Source organism: Mustela lutreola, chromosome 10 (genome assembly GCF_030435805.1).
Source record: "Mustela lutreola isolate mMusLut2 chromosome 10, mMusLut2.pri, whole genome shotgun sequence".
Classification (NCBI taxonomy): domain Eukaryota; kingdom Metazoa; phylum Chordata; class Mammalia; order Carnivora; family Mustelidae; genus Mustela; species Mustela lutreola.
Genome location: NC_081299.1, coordinates 64,254,398 through 64,271,230, shown reverse-complemented (window position 1 = coordinate 64,271,230; position 16,833 = coordinate 64,254,398). Strand labels below are relative to the sequence as shown.

At 47.2% G+C, this 16,833-nt stretch overlaps 1 protein-coding gene across 1 annotated transcript in view; it reads right to left on the bottom strand.

Moving 5' to 3' along the window:
- The window catches only part of ST6GALNAC5 (ST6 N-acetylgalactosaminide alpha-2,6-sialyltransferase 5), a 174,519-nt gene that overhangs the window by 21,055 nt on the left and 136,631 nt on the right, over positions 1-16,833 (bottom strand). Inside the window, exons 3-4 of the mRNA XM_059136800.1 lie at positions 7,767-8,176; positions 1,580-1,687 (exon numbers count right to left, since the gene is read on the bottom strand). Coding sequence (XP_058992783.1) covers positions 1,580-1,687; positions 7,767-8,176 — 518 coding nt within the window. The remainder of the gene's footprint in view (positions 1-1,579; positions 1,688-7,766; positions 8,177-16,833) is intronic.

Here is a 16,833-nt window from a genome sequence, read left to right as displayed (position 1 = left end):
CTTGAACACTAGAAGTCATTAACATTTCAATTTATTCATGCTCTTTCTCTCTGGCATCCTGAAGGCAATGTTACATAATTACACCTGCCATATAGCTATCGACTGTGACGGCCCTTTGTGTGTCCATAAGCACCTGCTCCCACTGCCTTTGTTAGCCTGTTGGCTTGAGGAGGCAGTTGGCTGGGTTTTTTTTGTTTTTTGTTTTTTTTTACACTATCCTACCTTCTTTCTGCATGTGGGTTGCTAACTAGGGAAGCAAGCCTAGTGAGTTAAGTGACGAGGGACTGGGTGGGGGTCCAAGCTAACTCTTGCCATGTACGAGGCGCAGATCCGAGCACTTTACATCTACTAACTTATTTCATCCACTGACGACCTCATGGCTGAGTCTCCAGGATCACCGAGTCCACTTCTAACGAGGAGGAAGCCGAGCTCCTGAGAGACCGAACAACTAGCTCAAGGTCACACTCAGTTAGGAAGTGGCCCGGCAGAGCCGACTGGAGCTGACCCCACAGCCTTCCTCACCACATCACATCCCTCCTGGGGACCAGGGAGTCTAGGCAACTATCAAAGGCCTCTCCTGCCCAGCTTTCTCCTCTGTGCCCTGACTCTCTCAGACAAACTGGTACGGCCGCTGTGCTGGGTCTCTGGGTTAAAGAGAGTGGGAGAAAAGTGGCAAAGTGGCAAATGAGCATGATTAAGTCCTCTGTCCTTGCGTCCAACCTCCCAACTTCAGATTCCGTGTAAAAGGCCCGCGGCCTTCAAGAAGTCGTTAGGTTTCAAACACACGCAGGTATGAGCAGGCATATATTTTAATGAGCAAGTTCAAAATGCCCCCCACCCCGGGTTTTGCCATTTGAAGATCAGGATGGAGGCCATGAGCAGGTCATCAGGCACTCCCGAAAAGTAGGGCACTTTCTGAACATACCGGCATCGCTACTCTCAATCACAGGTGGATTTTCAAACCAGTTTCCGCAAACCAGGCCCTGAGGTTTTCCCGGTGCGGCTGTGTGTGCGCTCCCAGTGCTGGCTGGGCCCGTATGGGGGGAGGGGTAGCAGGGGAGATGTGTGTCTGTTCCCTTTAAAGTGGCACATCAAAATCATTATGTCTGTGCTTTTGGCCTTACAAGTACAAACCAAGGCTACTGACGTGGGGAGGAAAAGAGGCCCAGAGCAAAATTTTAATTTTAGCAAACAGGCCTTACCATCAAAGAAATTGCCCTCTTTAATTCATTAAAAATTACTGCATTCCTTTCAAATGAGAATAAAACTAATATTCCTTAATGCTTGCTCATCATTAATATTATGCCAATTATTGCATTACTTGTGGTTGATAAATATTCAGAGGCTACAAGGAGCCCACAAGACGGATTAGTTCTCCAGCAGTGCAAACAAAAACTTTCAATATTTTATATCACATAATTAAATGCTGTTTGTTGTTTCTAGAACCAGAACTTGGGACGTGTTAATTAATTGCTTCGAGAAGACAGTTAGACAGGTTTCATGGCTGATACTTGGAATCAGACCTTTGTAAGCCCTGCACGACCCTGCTGAAGAATCACACTTGCAGAATAAATCCTACCTGCAGAAGTCTGGGGGCACCATGCCGTACACATTGATCCTGTCACAGAGCTCCAGCGCGATCGTCATCGTGAACCAGCCAGTGCTGAGCCAAGTGTTGGAGATCTTCCTGGAAGCAACAACAGAGAAGTCCACAAGCTGCTGAAGTCATCATTACAACCACGACCATCTTAAATCCTTTGGGGAGCAAGGCTGACTCTCTCTCTCTATTCAGTCGGTAAACAGCTGTAACTTTACCAGATAGAAATTGCTCACCAATAGCATCGTATTCCACAGTAAGTGATAAATGACATCCATTTTCCGCCATGGTGGGTTATGACAGGAAAGGGTGCTCAGGCGACTTCTATATCATCAGAGATGATGAGAGTGTTTCAGGGTATAAGTGTGTAGGACCACAACCCAAGCTCTTTAAGGTGACAGTCCCCACATGTCAACTCTTTATTAACTAGAATACTTGACTAATTAGAAATATTCCTTGTTCCCCAAGCAGGCTGTATAATGAAGAGGTTATTAAATATGTATAAACACACAGATGTGACTATGTATTGACTGATATCTATTGATCGATCAAACAATCTTGGGGTAAAAGCTTGCCTTCAGTTAGACGAATTAACATTGACATCTTGATTGAATGTCTTTTCTTTTAGGAAGAGTGCATTCATTTGGGAAAGGGCTAATTACTAGAGAAAAAGGACCACAGGAATGCTTATGCTTAATTGAGCAATTGCTTGATTTTACCTCAGAACATCCAGAGCCCTCTAAAACTTTTTTTTTTTTATTAGAAGACTGAATTGACAAAATTTAAGGAGTGAATGTGTATGTTCCTAAATTCATTCATTTGCCCATTCAAACACCTGTGCTGAGCTCCAGCCATGTGCCATGCCTAAGGATAACCGTGGAGACGTAACATCAAGGTCTAATTTGACCCTCTGAGAATGACTCGGTCTACCATTGCTTTGCTGCTGTGGATATTAATTTCAATTCTTAGGGGGTTGCGGCTTTTGCTTTTTTTTCCCCGGTGCTTATGGTATGCCTCATTAGCCGGTTTCAAACACCTTATTCCCAAGGTCAGACTGTCTGACTTTGCCCGGCCATAGCACCATATGTGATGTGAATACCAGAGTTGCTGAAAAGCTTTTCTGTTTGCACAGTGTAGCACCCCTCTTTGAGAAGGAAGAAGACTTTTTGCGAATCATTTTGCATTATTTCCATTTCACATATGGGCTCCCCCCAATCCCACAAAAAAACCATAAAAGCAAAGCAGCATAATAAGGAGTCTTTTATCTTGTCAAATACCTGACAGGAATGGGTGATGCAGTCATGACTGAGTTTGTGGTTTCCACTTTGTAGTTCTTAATCCCTTTACTCATTTTAGCTTTCCATAACATTGTCCCTTGACCCAGTACTAGCCCAGGGAGTACATTTTTTTTTTATTTATTTTTTATTTTTGTAAAGATTTTATTTATTTATTTGACAGAGAAAGAGAGACAGTGAGAGAGGGGAACACAAGCAGGGGAAGTGGGAGAAGGAGAAGCAGGCTTCCCGCTGAGCAGGGAGCTCGATGCGGGGCTCTATCCCAGGATCCTGGGATCATGACCTGAGCCAAAGGCAGACGCTTAATGACTGAGCCACCCATGTGCCCCAGGAAGTACATTTTCAAAGCTCCTAAGGAGGAGAACATCATGGGTTTGTACGTTGGCTGTTATACCACAGGCCAGCGGAATGACCTGAGGTGGGTTATCGCTCATCGTTCATGAGCCCGGACTGCCCATCTATAACGCAGGCCTTGGCTTCCTGAGCTACTCCAGGGACTAAGTGAGAGAACACCATAAAAAGAGACTAGTGTGTTGATACATCGAGACCCCTTCCTCCTCTCTTGGTTGCCAGATTGGAGCAAATGAAGCAAATAATTCAGCCATTACTTTCAGTGTGTGTGTTGTGTTTTTTTAGCATCCCTGAAGAAATTGCTATCCTTCCAACTCCACTGCTGGCTCTGGTGAGGGATCCACCATCAATCATCAGGGCAGTAAGGACGAAATTCTGGAGCCTCCAGCCTACAGAGCTATTAACGATCCTCTTCTTTCTCCCCAAGGCCGTATATTCATAAGAACTCTGGGACTTAGGGAACCTGGTGGCTCAGTCAGTTGACCATCTGACTCTTGATTTTAGCTCAAGGTTGTGATCTTAGGACCCTGAGATCGAGCCCTGCGACGGGCTCTGTGTTGGCTGTGAGACACTTGGAATTCTCTCTCTCTCCCTCTCCCTTCCCACTCCTCTCTCTTAAAAAACCAACCAACCAACCAACCAACCAACCACTATGGGACTGAAGGAGGTGAGGCAGAGCAGAGCTAGCTGACTGAGGAAGGGAAAGGGGAAGGCCTCTTGCCTCAAGTTAGAATCTGTCTTCACCCGCCGGGCTGTGTGGTGCAACGGCCAAGTGTTCGATACTCACACTGGGTCAGTGAATAACCGAGAAGCTGGGAGACCCAGGAAGAGACTGTGTCCCTGTGCTTTCAGGGTTGTCGGCAGCGCCAAGAGGGTTCTCCCCGTGGCAGAAACTCTCCGTTCTCTTGGCTTTCTTTTGTGAGATATAGTAGAGACTGTCAGGCACGGCCAGAAATACTAGAGGGTGTGGCTCTACAGAAAGAGATTTCGTGGGTATTAATGGGGGAGAATGCGTAGTGAAGGACAAAAGAAGCCCCCGTGAAGAGTTCTTTCAAGTGTCACTTAGAATTCCCCAGATCCCGGAAAGAGTAGCCTTCTGGGATCACGTGCTATCCAGCTGCAACTGCCTTGTGCTGTCGTTCTGAAAAGATCTGAACTCTTTTTCCAGCAAAGGAATATCTACTGTTTTTACACTTAATCAGCTATAATGAAGGAATATGAAGAGCTGTCATGTGCTTATTAGGGAAAATGATCAGATATTCTTTTATATGATGAAGTAACACACGGAGCTGATAATTCTATAGTGCACACTAAATTACAATTAAAGGCCTTTCTGCTCCACCAGAATCTCATTTATAATCTCTATGGAAATATTCTTCCTGCAGTTATTTCATTTATGCTTCCTTTATCTAATTACTATAATATTGGTTCTGAATCATATTTTCCTAATACACCCTTATTCAATTAGAAAGTTATTTTCAAGTACAGTTACTTTCTAATATCCAAGAATACCACTTGGCCATCTCTGTCATTTGTCACACTTCTTAATTGCAGATTCTTCCTGGGCCATATTTCCCCCTCCACTTTTAAGTAGAGTGAAACTTCTCTACATCAAAATCTATTGAATTATTCTGTCCCCCCCCCCCCAATAACAGCCTGAATGAATGTCCTGATCATGAGATGTACAAAATTAGGCATTCCACATTTTGGGTACCTGTAATACATCTTCCTGTTTGGCTGGGTTTCAAGAAAAGCATACAGAGAAGAAATATTCTTGGACCCCCTGAATGTTTTGTGTTTTAATGTTCAGAAACACATTTGTTCTGAGGGGCTATTTCTACCTTGGTTCTCTTAGCTTGGAGTATCCACGTAAGGAATATGAGCATATGAGAATACTGAGTCAATACAATATTAGCCTCTTTAAGACAGGTTCCTAAAGGTAAGAGGCACAGAGATTCCAGAAGCGACAATGTCGTTGGCACCCTACACATCCATAAGTGTGATTCTCCTGAAAAGGAACTGTATGGAACTTTGTAGATGGATGTCTGCACGTGAGAGGACCAGTAGCCAGTACACAAAGACTTGGTTCCTTCTACCAGCTGGGTTCACCAGAGAGACCGACCCACAGAACAAAGTTTTCACTGGTCAGAATTTAATTAGCTTAGTGAAAAAGATATGTCTTCATGTGAGCGTGTTTCCTGAAGATCTAAGTGACCAAAAGGTGAAGTGATTGGTCTCCAAGTTACCAACTTAAAATAATCCCTTAAGAAGATGCAGGGCAATGTGTAGTTACCTTAAATAGCTTAGACTGCAGCCACGTTTCAGGAATTCTTAAATTAACAAAAACCATTAAACTACAAAGAGGGGAAGTGTTTTCTATTGAGTAGTGTTACTACTTATTTCGAATTTTCCAACCAGCAAAAATGAAACTGTAAATAACTCCTTTCATTCTTCTTCCCTTATAAAATGCTCTGCTAGTTAAATAATTCATTCATATGTGTGACAGTCCCTCTGATTTGTGGTTTTTGCAGGGCAGTAAAATTGGATTTCGTGATGACCAGGATCTCCTATGTGATCTGCTGGCTGGGCTAACCACAGAGGCCACTGGGCCTGTAGGGAAGGAGGCCACAGGGCCAGCAGCCAGCTCTCCCCTCTTTTGTACATCACATGCCATGCTTACCCTGGCCTAGACCTGCTCTTAAATGGTCCCCAGGTTTCCAGAATTTAAAAAGAATGGTCCTCCACACAAAGAAGTTGGGGCAAAACTTTGGTCTTTCTCTAAGACCCTGCTCTCTGATAGTAAGTTCCCCAACCTAGCCTAACCATGGATTTCATACTTTATGTTTTTCATTTTGTTTATCATGTCTTTTTAGTTTTAAGAAATCAACCCAGCAACAGTTTTTGTAAGGGAAGGAGGTAAATTATATCATTAAATATATATTAATTATAACATTACATGTTTTAGAATTAAGGAAACAAATTTAATCATCAGACCAGTCCTATGAGCCTAGTTGCTATGCTCTTTTCTCATCTGAGGTCACTGCAAGGTTAGATAACTTGTCCAGGGTCACGTAACTAGTGAAAGATAGAGTCAGAATTCCAGACTCGAGCTGTGTATTTAGACAACACTGTGCCACGCCTTTTGATACCTAGCTGTCCTTTCTTTTTCACCTAGATTGGGCCAGCTGGTGGCCCTTCATCTTGGCCTCCTCAAGGGCCACTCCCCCCCCACCCCCGCCAGTAGCCCTCAGGATTGGAGCCTTAGAGGACTTTTCTCCAACCCCTTGTGTGTTCTCTCACCTCTGAGCCCTGGACCCACAGGGAGGTTTCCCTTCCCTTCCCAGCTTCTTCTTTACCTGGATAAATACTTATTGGCCCAAGTTTCAGCTTAATTATATCTTTTGGAGAAAGCCTCTTCCTCATTCCCTCATCCCCTAGATCAGTGCTTTTCAAAATATTTTGACCTATAACAAGAAATAACATTTCACATCATGACTGAGCTTATACACATATGTGCGTGTGTATGGTTTCATTTCATTTTATTTTTAAAAATGTGTTAATTCAGGGACACCTGGCCAGCTAAGTTGTAAAACCATGTGATTTTTGATCTTGGGATTGTGTATTTGTGCCCCACACGGAATGCAGAGATGACTTAAATAAATAAAACTTTAGAAAAGTGAATAGGAGCACCTGGGTGGCTCAGTGGATTGAGAGGCTGACTCTTGGTTTCAGCTCAGGTCATGATCTCAGGGTCCTGGAATCCAGCCCCACATCCGGCTCTCTGCTCAGCAGGGAGCCTGCTTCCCCCTCCCTCTCTGCCTGCCTCTCTACCTACTTGTGATCTCCGTCTGTCAAATAAATAAATAAATAAAATATTTTAAAAAAATCGGGCACCTGGGTGGCTCAGTGGGTTAAGCCGCTGCCTTCGGCTCAGGTCATGATCTCAGAGTCCTTGGATCGAGCCCCGCATCGGGCTCTCTGCTCAGCAGGGAGCCTGCTTCCCTCTCTCTCTCTCTCTCTCTGCCTGCCTCTCTGTCTACTTGTGATCTCTCTCTGTCAAATAAATAAATAAAATCTTTAAAAAATATATTTTAAAAAATCGATGCACTGAATGAACGTTTGCTTCGAAAGACAAGAATAAATCCATACCCTCCCTGAGGTCGGTATTCTCACAAGTAAAAGGAAATGCAATAAAACTATTATCTTGCACTTACTACCTGGGTAAGGGAGCAACTGTGTAGCCTGCCCCTCCCAAATAAGGACTTGGCCTTGAATTACCCATGCAGAGTCTCAGTGCTTCGCTAACTTGGTCTTAATGAGTTCGGTTGGAGCAGCTGGGAGACCAGGGCCCCCTGGAGGCGAGCTCTACCAATGGCATGAGCAGCGGGCCCCCCACAAAAAGCCTCAGCCAAAGTTTTGCTTTGGGTAACTCAGAAAACAGCGCGGCCTGGGGGCGGACGCGTCCTTGCCCTCCCTCCCCCGCGGCCCCGCCCCGCCCCGCCCTGCCCCGCCCGGCCCTCTACCTGTCTTTGCCGGTCTCGCGCTTGAAGAGCTCGTCGAACTGCAGCATCTTGTGGCGCGTGATCATGAAGGCCTTCAGCCGCGGCAGCACCTGGCTCAGGAGCTGCAGGTTGTTGTAGACCTGGCCCTTGCCGTCCCTCCGCATGTAGCTGCTGGGGCCCCAGAAGATGAACACGGTGCCCTGGCTCACGTTGAGCAGGTCGTGGCGGTTGCGGAGGATCCTCTGGATGCTGGAATGCGCGATGACCCGCAGGCTGGTGCGGCTGCCCACGTCGCGCCCGTAGCCACGCGTCGGCGCGTCATTCATGCGGATGACACACTCCGTCTGGTCTATCTGGGGGCCTTGCCGGCTGCGCAGCAGGTGCCCCGAGCTGGTCACCAAGGCACAGTCCCTGCAGTGCATTTTCAGGGGCTAGAAGGCAGAGGGGGGAAGGACTCCATCAGCAGGCCACCCTCACTTGGCATCAGCGGGTCATTTTCGCTGCCGCTAAGGGCTGCCGGGTCCCCCTCTACCCCTCCCATGCCAGCCTCTATCCCTGCTGCTGGGGCCTCATCAGCCCTTCCTTTCGTTCTCTCCCAAAGCAGATGACAAGACCGCAAGAGGGCTTGCACTGACCTGTCAAACCCTGGACTCTGGGCTTTACTGATATTAAATAACCAAATCCCCATATCAACCCTGCAAGGTCGCTGTGACTGCCATTTTACAGAGGTGCGATGGAAAGAAATCCGCCCAAGGACGCATAACTAGCAAGCACTGAAGTCACGCCTTCAAACCCAGGTCTTCCTGAATCCAAAGTTACCCCCAAAATAAAGTAGAGACTACACTAGCATTTGCTCTGACATGAGCTTGGAAGTTCTTAAGTCACGTTATTGAAAGTTAAATGTGTATCAATATTCTTGGCTGCTGTACAAATATGTTTATCCTGAATAAACATCGCCTAAGAATCACATGGCAGGGGGAGGGGGGAAGACATCCATGTGGTAATCCCTCAGATGCCATAATTTTGAAAGGACAACTAGGATAGTTTCTCTGTTTTAAAAGGACAGGGCGCAAGACTGAGTTGGTCCATCTTCAAAAATGTAAAAACAAAACAAAACAGAACAAAGAAAAAAAAAATCCTCAGGCTCAGAGCACCGACCTCAGCCGGTGAACACGTGCCCTGTGGAAGCCCACCAGGGACAACTCCAATGACAAGGTTCATTTCAACACCTTGAACCAATGATTTGCTTTCTGAACGCCTACGTTCCCACACATTAAACATTCCCCTGTTCATGTTTAATGAGAAATATCTCTTAGTTGCTGTTTGCAGATAATGTAATTAGGGCCTGAGGCCAAGGCCAGCAAGTGCACAAGAAAATGACAATCAAGAATGGTCTGAAGGAGAGCTGCATTGTTACACGTGCCCCAGAGCCTCTGCCCTTCTTCCCTGTGAACACTGAACAGGACACGCTGGCTCCCTGCCTGGTTTTGGGAAGTCGGATCCCGCTTAGTCCTTCTATTTAGCCTGGGAGTTTCCTGAGCCACAGCTCTGCCTTCAGAACCAGGCAAGGGCACCTGAGGACAGCCACCTTCCCACACTGCGTGGTCGCCAAGGGCACCAGCTCTGGGGGGTTATACGACCCGTCAAGCCTTGTCTCCATTACCTATTAACTGTGGGACCTTGGCAAGCCACTGACCTGTGAGAATCTTGGGTTTCTCATCTTCAAATGAGGATAACAAATGCTCCATTCTATCTTGGTTGGATAAAAATGCACACAGTATTAGACCAGGCCATTTGAAATTGCCAGTATTTGAAAAATAGCAGTTGCAGGGGGTGGGGGGGGGGTGAACCCAGTCCTTACATAGGAGCTGGCGCGGTGATCATTGGGTAATGAGACTGTTCTTGGGATTACCTGTCGGAGTGGAGTGATTGCAGACACTCACTAAGTCAGTGCTGATCACTTCGGGTTGATAATTGACGTAGAAGCTTATGAAGTGGAGATTCTACCGTTGCAAATTCTCATCATTCATTTGACACCCAATTACTCTCAGGTGACAAGTGCTATGATGGGCAGTGAGAATGCAAATGGAATGCAAAAACAGAAGCCCCTCGAAGTTTACACTTTAGTGAGGGACAGTGGGTCAGTCAGAACATGCAATAGAGTGTGAGAGGATGAGGTCTGTGCGAAAGTCTTAGTCAAGGGGGCTGTTTAGAGCACAGCAAGGCGGGGGTTGGAGGTGGGGCGGACAATGGAGAGAGAGACCACTTTTGCTAAAAGCGATGAGATGTCTCTATGGGCCAGACACTGTTCTGAGCTTTTTATGTAATTGCATCAATTCCTCAAATAATCCCATAAGAAGGGTATTATATTATCACCCCTATTTTACTAATGAGAATTTTAAGGGATAGGGAAAGTAAGGAGCTTGCTCAAGGCCATACAGTTAGGAAGTGGTAGAGCTGAGATTCAAACCCAGGAAAGCATACTGCAGAGCTGCTGGATTAACCATCACAGCACCACGGTGCAGTAGAATAAATCGAACATGTGCCGTGAGATGTCTTCTTAAGTCGTTGCCTTCTTTCCTTCTTCTATCAACCCCCAAAGCTCAGTGATGCTGTTTCTTAACCAGTAGTGTTATCTCTTTTAGGGCACGGGGCCGGCTGGATGCGGTAAAGTGACCAAGGTCTTGTATCCAATATGTCCAATCCTTGGAGCCCCGTTAACAGTAGACCCCATCCATGTAGAGCCTTAAGTGAAGGAGAGTAGAAGGTACTTAAGACCAAATCTTCCTGGGATGCCTGGGTGGCTCAGTCAGTGAAGCGTCTGCCTTCGGCTCAGGTCATGATCCCAGGGTCGGGCTCCCTGCTCCTTGAGGAGCCGCTTTTCCCTCTGTCTGCCCCTCCACTTGCCTGTGTGTGTGCACTCTCCTTCTCTCTGACAAATAAATAATATCTTAAAAAAAAAAAAAAAAGATCTTTCTTTGAGGAATAGCTGCATTACAGATGTGTAGAAACTGGTCCCCATTCCTCTCCTCCTGGAACCCGGAGCCAGAAGCCCGTCTGAATCCCCTGAACGAACGGCTAGGGGTGAGGAGCAATTTCATGGGCCAAAGGACGGGGGAAATACTTAGTTTTCTTTTTTCTGATTTTGCCTGAACACCCCACACAGAAAAGATGAAGAGGGAAAGTCAAATGATCTGTTCAACCATGGAGTTCCTATCATGTCTCAGGCACTGAACTGGGTGATATAGATAAAAAAGATCCTGACCTTCCTCTCAGGAGGGCACCCAATCTAAGTGAGTGTGCCCCCAGAGAAGCAATTACAGGACCGGGGAGTAAGTGCTAGAATCGATTAGGCACACGGGGCCATGAGACCAAAGGTGAGGGAACACTGGAGCTGGTCTGGAGGAGCTGGAGGGCTGGTGGACCAGGAAAGGACAGAGCAAAGGGAACCAACAGATGAGGAAACTTTGAAGAGGTGCTGGTCGATGGGGTCACAAGACATGAGAGGATAAGTGAAACCAGACTTGGCAAGTGTTCTCTGGATTTGGCGGTGCTGGCCACAAGACTCTCAGTTGAACCGAAAGGGCGGAGCCTGAGCCCGGTTGGCCGGGAGGGAAGTGGAAGTGGGAGCTTGGCGGTGAGGGCTGGTGGAGGGTCAATGGTGGAGCAAGAGGATTTGCAGGGCAGACTCAGGCACTCAGGGTGAACGACCCACCCAATTTGTTAGGGGTTGTTTGGGACATATTGGAAAGCCTGCATCCTAGGAAACCTCTACTCGTGGGGAAACCCACTAAAAAATGTCCTACAAGATTGACAGGGGTATCTGCAAATACCATGTTCCTCTGTGATGATTAGGGTCAGGAAACCCAGGTCTGAACTTTATGTCAGGTCCTTAGCGTTCTAACTTATAAAACAAAGAGGAGATCAACTAGATACTTGTGGCCGCATGACATTTATTCGTTCATTCATTTAAAAGACACTTACTGAGCACTCAGTACACCGGTGAGGTACCGTGTAACTCAATACATTTGTTTAATAAGGTCACTTCGTAGGATTTCATTTCATTGGACCCTCAGGCCATTGGAACCTACTTTTTCTCATCAGACTCACCCTAAATTATCATCTTGAATTTTCTAGCATGACTGGTAATTACAAGACATTGTGCTTATTTTTACTGGGGAAAACATTCTGAAGAGAAGTCTTTGCATCTCTCTCCCCCATAATTAATTATTCTGCTGTGATTCTCAGAGCACAGGCTGGTTGACAGGTGAACCCCGTGTCACCTGTGGAAATTCCAGTGCCTTCTGTCTCCCGCCTCTGTGCATGTGAGGTGAGCAGAAGACCCTTCCAGGGAAGGCAAAGTTTCCTGAATGTGCCCTACTGATCCTCTGTGGTCACTGGCCACCACCCACATACGCTGGGTCCGCCCAGTCCAGAAATTCCTCCCTCATGATTCCTGCCCATCTGCCTGGGCTCCAAGGGATTGATTACCTCGGGCGACAACACCCACTCTTTGCCTTGTGCAGATACCAAACAATGAGCATAAGAGTGAAGTCTGAATTATGCCTTAAGTGTCTTCTGGTAAGTGGTGCCAATAAAATGACAATTGCGGTTCTAAACAGAATGTTACATTTCCCGCAGCTGAGAAGAGCGTGTACCAAAGGCTGAATCACTTCCAAAGGAGGAAATGAAGTCTGTTTTCTGCCTTCGGAAGGACAGATGATGTCTGGGGAGGCAGGATGACTAGAGATTATACAAATTCCATGACCCTGTTTCTCAGGATGCGTTATGGGTCCTCCGAGAGAGCCACGCTCCTCCACATCCCAGGATGATTATAATCCTTGGTGTCTTAATGATAAGGGTGGAGATACACATGCCTTGGTGAGTTAGGATTCCTGATGCCGTATTCACATGTTCCTCAGATGCTGGGTTCATGAATCACCGAGCAGAGGACGGGAAAGTGAACTTGCAGTTCTGTTAGCGCGTCTGGGATCTAAAGTTCCATGGAGAAGGCAGGAGTGCAGGCAGCTCCCAGGGAACTCACTGGCTAGCCGGGCCTCCTCTCTGACTTCTTCCTCACAGTGCTCAGTCCCTTGATTCTGGGACATTTTCCTTAAAGCCCCATTTAGTGAAGTATCCCATCCTTTGGTAAGACACAGAGACGCCCATATTAGATTACTCTAATATGTATCTAATATTGATCATCTCTCTTGCTTCCTGACCCCATAAGAGGCATTCAATTAACACTGAATAATAGATGGGTAGATTGGTAAATGAGTGAATGAGACCCAACGGCTTGCCTTGTCTGTTCTCTGAGAAAGCCACCCTCTTGAGACATAAAGAGAAGACACGATGTGGTGCCCTAACCAGGTGTTTGCCTAAAGACCCCATCCCTGTGTGCTAGATGCCATGGGGAGAAGAAGGCGGGGCGTATAATGTGAAAGCCTTTGTCTGCAGAGAAGGCGGTTGTGGCCCTTTGCCTCAGGACAGCCTCCCCGTCCAGGGAGCCATAATGGCCAGAGCTGAGGGCACTGCTTGGAATTAATGGCTGGCTAGGAAAATGGCCCAGGACACGGTGAGGGCCATTAAGCCCAGCCAGTTATTAATCCCCAGTAAGAGCTTGATGCCAAGGTCATTAGAGCTGTTGTGAAGTAAAAAAATGCCCAGGAAAATCTACAATGCATAGAGGCCACTGGTGCTCAGAGTTGCAGCCTCGTCAGGCCCCCAATGTGTGCAGGAGAGGGGCCCGTGGGAGACGGGCAGCCTGGCTCTCTGGGGGAAGCGTGCACTGCGCGGACGGACACAAACACGGAGCTTACCATTTTATTTTTGCCCTCACTTTTGCTCTTGGCTAATATGTAAGCATTTGTCATCATCCTGGGACCTAGGGCAGTGTCTGCAACTTAGTAGGGGCCCAGGAAGGTTTTAGCGTGTTTTAGAAGGTATGAGTGAGTCTCTCTCCTTCTACCTAGTCCCCCCTCCATCAGAGAACAGTGGGGCATGACAATTTGCATCACAACTTACTCCTTTGGGCTCAGGCGACAGGGAAACCCTTGCTTGAGGAGGCACGCTCAGGGAATCAAGGTCTGATTTCTGTCACAGCCCAGAGAGCAGGAGCAGAAGGAATTCTCCCTGTGACCCAGCTGATGTCTCCTGAGCCTTTCTTAAGAGAATAGACCAGGCCAAGTCAAATTAAACTTGACACCTAAAACGCTCAGTGATGTCCTTGCAAACATTTGCAGCATGGCAATCTCAGGCTTCACTTTTTAAAATTCTGATTTATTTGGCAGAGGGAAAGGTACCTCAGAGCATAATGTCCATTAGCTCAGTAATGAGACCAGTCTTGCTCTGGGAGCTGCCTGTTGGTCTGGAGCAAACATAAGATATATTAAATGGCTTTAGGTGTTTCAAGAATCTCTGCACTTTTCAATCTGATGTTTTCCTGTAATTACTGGGCTTTTATTAGCTGTCAATCTCGGTTCAGCCTGACACAGGTATAAGCCACTCTGATTATTTAATGTGATTCCCTAGAAAAATGTTACTCTTTCAAGCTGCTCTTCTCTCTCAGTGACAATCCCACCCACCAGCCTTCACTGCCAAGAAGTCCTCCTCTCCGCCCCCCAACCCATTTTCCATGATTTCCATCTACGCTGCCTGAGGATGAGAGCTCCAAAGGCAGGGGGCAGTACTGAGCAGTGTGTAAATTAGGGTCTTTGGAGTCACAGGCTTGAACTGGCTTCTTCCTCTCCTTAGGTGGATAATTTTGGGCAAGGTGACTTAGTTTTTCTGAGTCCCCTGGTTTTTTTTTTTTTTTTTTTTTCATCTGTAATATGAATGTGGTAACGCCAATCTCAAAGGGAAGGTTTGCCATCTCAGTTAAAGGCATCCCTTCTACCCAGTTTCTCAAGACAAAATTCAAAGCTCATTCTTGATACCTCTCTCTCTCCACCTGCTACAACTCTTCCAGCCTTATTGGATCTATCCCCGTCCACGTATCCTAAACCTATCCCTTCTCACCCAATAGCATCACTGGCAGAAATCTCATAGATTGTCTAGGCTGATAATTTTCAAGGTGTGGTTCCCAGACCCACTGTGACAACCAAGTTTAGGAATTTTCTAGAAATGCAAATTCTCAGACCCCATCCTAGACCTACAGACTCAGATGCTCTGAGGTGGAGCCCAGCCACCTGTGTTTTCACAAGTCCTCCAAGTGATTTCTGATGCATCCTCAAGGTTGAGAGCCCCTGGACCACTCTAGGATCCTCATTTTACAGAGGAAGGAGCCTAAAGTCAAGAGGTTCAATGATTTGCTCAAGGTCACACCCTACAAGAAGGACTGGGGATGAACCCCAGGTCTCCTCACTCCTACACATCTAAGAAAAGCCACCTATATCCATAGCCTGGTCAGAGTTGCTGGGGACACACTGAAAAAGAGTCCTGAGTTCCTGGTGCCCTGAAGCAGAAGTGGTTTTGTGGAGACAGATGAGAAAGGAGGATCATTCTTTAGCAGCACTGCCCACCTCTGCACCACCTACTGCCTGCCTGGAAAAAGCAGCCAGGAAGAGCCACAGAGCCGGCGAGCCCCGCCTGATAGGGAGAAAGCATGCGCAAGGCTGGTGGCCGCTCTCGCCCTAGGAGGTGGGGCATGGGGGTTCTCTCCAGCCAGCACAGCCCCCCAAAGGCGTGGCCAGACTCATACACCCGCTGTGGATTGAACTGTGTTCCTCCAACAGCCCCTCGCCACACACCCACAAAGTGACATTGAAGTCCCACCTGCGGACATGATCTTACTTGGAAAAAGCATTTTTGCCTGCGTAATTAAGAAAGTAAGTCAAGGGGCGCCTGGGTGGCCCAGTGGGTTAAGCCGCTGCCTTCAGCTCAGGTCATGATCTCAGGGTCCTGGGATCGAGCCCCGCATCGGGCTCTCTGCTCAGCAGGGAGCCTGCTTCCCTCTCTCTCTCTCTCTCTCTCTGCCTGCCTCTCTGCCTACTTGTGATCTCTGTCTGTCAAATAAATAAAAATAAAATCTTTAAAAAAAAAAAAAGAAAGAAAGAAAGTCAAGAGGAGGTTGCACTGGATTAGAACAGCCCTTGTGTACTTAGAAGAAGAGACTCAGAGCCACAATGACACCCAGGGAGAACACCCGTGAAGAAGGAGGCAGAGGTCACAGCGAGGCACGGACTGGCCCCGGATGCTGAGGCAGCTGTAAGGTACAAGGTAGGATTCCTAGAGCTTTCGGGAAGAGCCCAGCTTGGCCAAAGCCTTGATCTCAGACTCCCAGCTGCCAGGACTGTGAGAGGATCAATTTCAGTTGTTCTAAGACAGCCAGGTTGTGGTAATTTGTTCTGGCAGCTCTGGAGACGAATACACGGCTCCCTACTCGGTCTTCACCCTCTGCCTCCCACCACCCCACGAGCACCCCCTGCTCCACACTGGGTCTGGCAGCTTTCACCCTCATACTTCGTGCCCCACATGGCTGCAAGGCTGAGAATTTTAATGCAGTGCACTCCATTCCCCTGCCCTACCTGAAGAGTAAAATCCAAATTCTTTGCCTGGTCGGGGCCTTGTCCGTCCTGTGGCCCTGAACTCGATTCACTTGCCATTCTCAGCTCCAGGGACTGCTGCTCTCCTTTCTGTCTCGGGGAGAGACTGAGAGATCGGGTGCTCCCTCTCGGCCTCTGGTCTTCGTCTCCCCAGTTATTCACATGCCCTGATCCTTCCTGTCTCTCATGTCTCAGCTTGAAAGTCATCTCCTCCAGGAGGTCCTCCCTGACTGCCTTAATTGGACAGAGTCTCCCCCACTTATTATATAACAAGGATATTAACTGCTAATAACACAGACAAAACGTTCAGCTGATATGCCAGGCATGGTTCTCAATACAAGACATTAATCTAACACCTGAGTTAATCCTGAAAACAGCCTTGACAGGCAAGTTCTACCACGGTTCTCGTTTTTACCAGGCGAGGAAGTTGAGCTGCAAGTTTATCACGATCCTCTCATGCACGATCCTGTTGATTTCCTCTGACACCTACCACAGTCTCCAGTGATTTACATTTTTAATTGCCACTACAGCAAGAGTGCCACGAG